Source organism: Cibotium barometz, chromosome 22 (genome assembly GCF_041138505.1).
Source record: "Cibotium barometz isolate CiBa-2024 chromosome 22, ASM4113850v1, whole genome shotgun sequence".
Lineage (NCBI taxonomy): Eukaryota > Viridiplantae > Streptophyta > Polypodiopsida > Cyatheales > Cibotiaceae > Cibotium > Cibotium barometz.
In genome coordinates, this window is record NC_141067.1 from 33056834 (window position 1) to 33062833 (window position 6000).

At 43.4% G+C, this 6000-nt stretch overlaps 1 protein-coding gene across 4 annotated transcripts in view; it reads left to right on the forward strand.

Moving 5' to 3' along the window:
* Positions 1 to 5767, forward strand: part of LOC147626558 (histone-lysine N-methyltransferase ATX3-like) — a 105540-nt gene extending 99773 nt beyond the window's left edge. For all 4 annotated transcript variants that reach the window (XM_086816613.1, XM_086816614.1, XM_086816616.1 and 1 more), the window contains 9 exons: positions 2709 to 2776; positions 2899 to 3115; positions 3704 to 3781; positions 3902 to 3958; positions 4121 to 4210; positions 4302 to 4388; positions 4613 to 4687; positions 4936 to 5039; positions 5130 to 5767. In XM_086816613.1, the coding sequence (XP_086672739.1) occupies positions 2709 to 2776; positions 2899 to 3115; positions 3704 to 3781; positions 3902 to 3958; positions 4121 to 4210; positions 4302 to 4388; positions 4613 to 4687; positions 4936 to 5039; positions 5130 to 5211 (858 nt within the window). In that variant the 3' untranslated portion in view covers positions 5212 to 5767. The remainder of the gene's footprint in view (positions 1 to 2708; positions 2777 to 2898; positions 3116 to 3703; positions 3782 to 3901; positions 3959 to 4120; positions 4211 to 4301; positions 4389 to 4612; positions 4688 to 4935; positions 5040 to 5129) is intronic.
* Positions 5768 to 6000: the final 233 nt, after the last annotated feature.

Sequence of the window (6000 nt, forward strand, 5' to 3'; positions counted from 1 at the left end):
GCATTTTCAGATTTCCCGTTCAGTGAGGCAGGGCTGTCCCCTCGCCCCTTTACTGTACCTCATTGTAGCTGAGGCTATGAGCAGGTTTCTTCGCGCTGCCCCTGGTGTTGTGGGTCTCAAGCTGCCTTTATGTACGGAGGAAGAGTTTTTGGACTCTAAGTTAGCGGATGATACGGCGTTGTTCCTTGAGGCTTCACATGCTTGTTTATGTGCTTTCCGGACAGCCTTGTAGGCCTTTTGTTTGGCAACAGGAGCTACCATCAATTGGCATAAGTCAGTTGGTTTTTGGATCAGTGATTCTCCTCTTGCAGATTGGGGTACAGATGTTGGTTTTACTTGGATTGAGAGAGGATGCTCTGCGAGATACCTTGGTTGTCAGGTGGGCGTTGACATCTCCCCTGCACAACAGTTTGCTCCTGTGCTCTTAAGCATTAAAAGCAAACTTCATCACTGCAGTAGGAGAAAACTCGACTTGGCCTCTAGAGCTTTGGTGGCTAACCAAGTTTTGCTAGCCACGACTTGGTTTATCGCTTCATGCTGGATTTTTCATAAGGGCTGCATTGGCCAGCTTCGTCGCCTTATTCGGAACTTTCTTTGGCCAGGGCTTGATGGAAATGCGCACACTAGGGCTAGAGTTGCTTGGGAAACCATTATCAGGCCTAAGCAGGAAGGGGGATTGAATATCATTGACCCTGAGGTGCAATGTAAGGCTTTGCTGTGTAAGCTGGTTGTTAGGGGCTTTCTTCCAGGCACTGAGCCGTGGAAGGACTTTCTCATGCAGCAGATCACGAAGTGTGTCCCTGTTCGCGGAGGTGACTGGACTCTCAGCTCACGCTTTATTTATTTGGATGCAGTTCACCGCTCCCCTTCATCCCCCCTGGTTAGGTCCCTCCTACGGGCCTGGGACTACCGCCTGAGGAGTTTTTTGGTACACATCCCCTCGTGTTCAGCGGAGGAAGTTAACCGGCAGCCCATTCTGTGGAATGACTTGATCTTAGATGTGCATGGTAGGCCTCTTGGGGCAGCTATGCATATTGTTTGGGCTGGCTGGGAGACCCTTTGCCCTACAGTGTTGGCTTGGAAGAGGTTTCAGAGCCTCACCGAGGTACAGAGATTGGATCGCACACAGCATTTGAGAGGCTCTAGTCGGAGGATTGCACAGATTGATGCAGCCATTCCCAACCACTGGATTACTGCCCTATCAGACATTTGCATTGGGACCCCGGTGAGTGGGTGTGGAAGGATGCTTGTAACCCCTTGAAAAGCATGCCTTTTTTCAGTTATACAGTGCGGAATGCCAGACATCTTATCTTGGGACACATTCAGAGTGTCCCTACTCTTAGACCCCATTGGGAATCTTATGGCATTTCGACTGACATTCAGAGGGTTTTTTGGCGGAGATTGTGGCATTCTTATAGGAAGCCACAGATTTCCTCCTTTATCTGGGTTTCTCTTCATGGTGGTCTGGCCACCAATCAGTGGAGGTCAGTTACTGGTGCTTGCCCAGCATGCCCTAGATGTGCAGGAGCTTCGGAGTCGGTTTACCATTGTTTATGGAAATGCAGGGAAGCACAGAGGGTTTGGTCGGCGATTGCACACCTCTTTGGTAGGATTAAGAGGGATGCTATCATTTCTTTTGGTTCTATCATTTGGTTGACACAGTCTGGGCCTCAGCTGAGATTCGAGGGGACTGACAGGTGCTTGGCCATTATGGTTAGGCAAGGAGTTGCTCGGCAGTGTTGTCTTCAGGATTTGCAACTTTCACACTTTGTCCCTCCGGCACAGAGGTTAGACAGTTCTTGGGAGATTATTGCTAGCATCTCAGCCTGGAATATCTAGAAGGCTAGATGCACCGAGGCCACTGAGGGTACTCCCGTTCTTGTTTCTCAGTGTCTTTGTAGGATTTGGAGCGATATTATTCACACCATCATGGCTACCTAGGCCAGAAACCAGGGATCTTTGAGGGCTGCGGAGAGGAAGCGCGGCCAGTTTATGAGAGAGTGGGACATTGGTATCTTTTTCACGTCCTCTCATTCGGGACCCTATTGGCAGCATAGGGCTCCTGATTGGTTGAGATCTCCACCTTTTTGGGTGTGAAATCTCCATTTTGTAAAATTTTGTCATACTTAATAGAAGTTTCCTTTTTGAAAAAAAAAATGCAATATTGTATTAATACAAATGCCTCTAGAGGGAAGCCATCCAATAGTCTAGAAAGAAAGAAACAAATATTTAGAAAGAAATATTTATTAATGTTTACTAAAGGTTCAATAGGCTTATGAGATCAAGAATGTGGTACATATGATCCATGTGTAAACTGAGATCAGAAAACATTGAAAGAAAAAAAAAACCCAAATGAAGAGAGAGAGAGAGAGAGAGAGAGAGAGAGAGAGAGAGAGAGAGATGAAATGATATATTAACGTCCTCAAAAGGCCAAAATGACCTATGAGACCAAAAAGGTTACAACAATTGGTGGATCTGATACAATGTCTGTGTAAGAAAAGCTAAAACAACTAAACAACTAACTGAAACTGAAACAACAACTATGAGGAAAAGTAAGGTACTAGGAGCTCCTAATGGATAGCATCTTTTCATAAGAGAGAGAGAGAGAGAGAGAGAGAGAGAGAGAGAGAGATGTATAGAGGTATGTGAAGATGCAAATTTGGAATCTTTTCATAATGGGGGTACTTTTTATGCCTTAACTGGAGCAGATTCAGACTCTTAAGCACAAGAATGGCATGCACACCGTCAAGAAAATTTCTTACTGTGCTGAACACAGGTATCCCTGAGTTTTGTTTTAGGAAGCATGCTTAGTATTGAAATTGCATTTTTTATAATAACAATTATCCTATTTCCGAGCACGCTTTTTAAAGGTCTTCCTGTTTGGATATATGTATGCAGGGATCCAAATCCAGATGCAAGGTTGGCTCTTACAAGTCCAGATGGGGATACTGAAAGCAGGGACAACCTTGAGGAAAAGGAACCGGATAGCGTAGTTGATTTGCTTGAGGCAAGTTCTATGATGCGAAATGCTGAGACCACATATCTCAGGCCATGTTTGACGTCATCTGCTTGTAGGTGCCGTGAGTACAATGCAGACTGCAAACTAATTGGACAGGTAAAGTACTTCATATTATATCATGTCGTAACATGGATAAGAAATAGAATCATATACACTATCAGCATGCTAGGCATGCTGTTTTATATCCTTCTTTATCTGCTTAGAAGGTATGCCATTGCAGAGGTGTTAAGTGTACTTTAGGCCACTTAGATGTATGTGTAGACTGTTTTTGGATGACAATTTGTGTTATCAATTACCAGGACATTTTCCCAACCAGCTGCCCTCTTTTTTTTTTCTAACCAGCTGCCCTCTTTGTGCGTTTATTCTCTGTAATGCTATCCTTCATTATGGCTTAGTCAGCCGTTCACCTTTGGAGACTTTGGAGAACTGGTATAAACTCAGTATGGTGGTTCATGAATTTTTTTTCACTAAGGTGGTTATGTGTGAACCTGTACCCACTGTCGGGTGCTGATGACGTGAAAGTGGGTTCTGACGATGGGAGTGGGGATGCCTTAGACACTATGCATGATGGAGTTGATTGTTTGAAGCGTTGTGAGTAGACTCTCATGGAGCTAAGATTGCACTTGGTTGTTTTGCAAAGTTAAAGAAATAATGTGAACTTTCCATTGATACAAATATCACCAGGACCTGCCAAAGGAGTCCATTGCTCACCGAGCGGCTGGCTACTCATGGCATTCTCTGGCCGTAATTGACAGTTTAAGAGTAAGTTGGAATTGAATGCAGTTTGTTATTTTAATTATAAGAAAACATGCCAATCTGCAAAAGATAGTCTCGTGTAAAACAAACTGTGCCTTGTTTCTTATATGCATAGTGCTTTTCCAGGAAGATTATAACTTCAAGGAGATGTCATCTCTTGAAGAAAGGCTAGGGTATCTGCAGGTATGTGTGCATAGTTTCTTATGTTTCTGAATCAGCAAGTGAGCCTTGTTTTTAACAGTCTTTAAAGATTACCTTGTCTGATGGCTACACAGTAATGGTTTTGTTTGGATTGAATCAAACATTTTTGAAAAGTGGTTAAGGTGATCAGAATCTTAATCACAGGTTACAGAGAAGTCAAGGATTTGCTTCGGGAGGTCAGCAATACATGGTTGGGGTCTATTCACTAGGTGCTCTATCCAAGAAGGAGAGATGGTAAGTGGGCTCCTTACATGATGCGTTTGGCGAAAGAGACCCAGTTTGAGGTTTCTTTTCACTTAAGTGTACATGGTGCTAATTTTCTCAGGTTTTGGAGTACCGGGGGGAGATAGTCAGGAGAAGCATTGCAGACTTGCGTGAGAAGAGATATCGGTTGCAAGGGAAAGATTGCTATGTGCGTATTGGATGCACTGACTTTTTGCCTTCTTGCCACCCTCCTGCGAGCTATGTACTTTTTGGAAATTCAGTTTGCACTGGAAACATTGTCCTGGGTTTTCTGTGTGTGTGTGTGTGCATGCAGCTGGACATGGGTAGCTTTTGGTTGCTCATGAACGGTTACGAGGGATGCTGCACTCCTCAGGAAACTCGTGCTGACTGTGTGCGCTATGGATTTTGCAGCTCTTCAAAATAAGTGATGAAGTCGTTATTGATGCAACTGAGAAGGGCAACATTGCACGGCTTATCAACCATTCAGTACGCTCAATCTTTACTTCAAACTTTGTGATGACAAAAGGATTCTTAGGGCCTTTACACAACAAAATGCGTTTGAGGATGGTCTATGTACAGGCTTGATTGCCTGTCCATGAGCAGCAAACTGGCATTCACCATTGTCAGATTTTCTGACAGTGGGAATAGGCAGGCTGCCCTTATAGACATGGCTTTTTTCAGCCAAAATGTGTCTACTATATGATATCCTTTGTAATGTGGAATGCTTGCAACAGTGTGCTCCCAATTGTTATGCTCGTATTATTTCAGTACATGGAGCTGGGGAGGCATGTATAGTGCTTATGGCTCGGAAATCTTTAATGGCCGGAGAAGAATTAACGTGAGCTTTTCACACTACTATATTGAGGGTCTCTTGAATAGCAAGGAGCAGGTGTTTGATCTTTTACTTTTCTTCTGCTTTCTTTTGCAGGTATGATTATTCCTTTGATACAGAAAACAAGGAAGTTCCCTGCCTTTGTGGTGCAACCACATGCAGGAAGTTCATGTGCTGAGGTTGGTTGTCAAGCTCCTTGACAAAAAAATTTAATCCTCTCTCTCTATCTTTAGATGTGGCTTAAGCCTGTCCCAGCCACCTGTAGATTGTGTGGAATGAATGGTGCATGTCTTGGACTAAGCTTTTAAACTGACAAAAAATTTGGGTTGCACGCTTTCCCTGCATACATGGTCAATTCTTGTCAAGGTAAAACCATTACAAAATGGTCGCCTTCTGGCTTCATTGGCTAAACAGGCCCACACCCTTGAATCCCTTGGAATAAAGCCTTTGTTGATGTAAGCTTGACACAGAGGTGGTGAGCAAGAAAGGGACACAGATATTTTACACGTGAACAGGAGAGATCTTACATGCCTTGCCTTCGGCAGGAGTGTTTTTGAGAAGTGTACAGACGAGTGTACAGTACAGATTCCTATGGATACCTGATGGGCTAGGTCTGGCAACTCTCACCTAGTTGTTAATATTTATTCAGCTTAAAATTGTGCCCGCATGTGACAATTCTTAAAAATCATGTAAAATCTCTATATATATGCACAAGGCTTCAATTGTGCTGAGGTAAATCATCTTAATGTACTGTTTTCTTCTGTATTTTGTGAGGTTATGTAGCACTCCAGTTAGAGAGGCTATCTCAAAGTTTGAGAGGTGAATTTTTGCTAAGTGAGATTAAAAATTTGACTGGCTTCAATCATTGTGTGTGTTTGGCGTTCAAAGTCTGAAAAGACATGGATACATCATCGTAACTGCATGGTTGCAAAAGAAAGGAAGAAAGAAAGTCAGACCAATGATGATA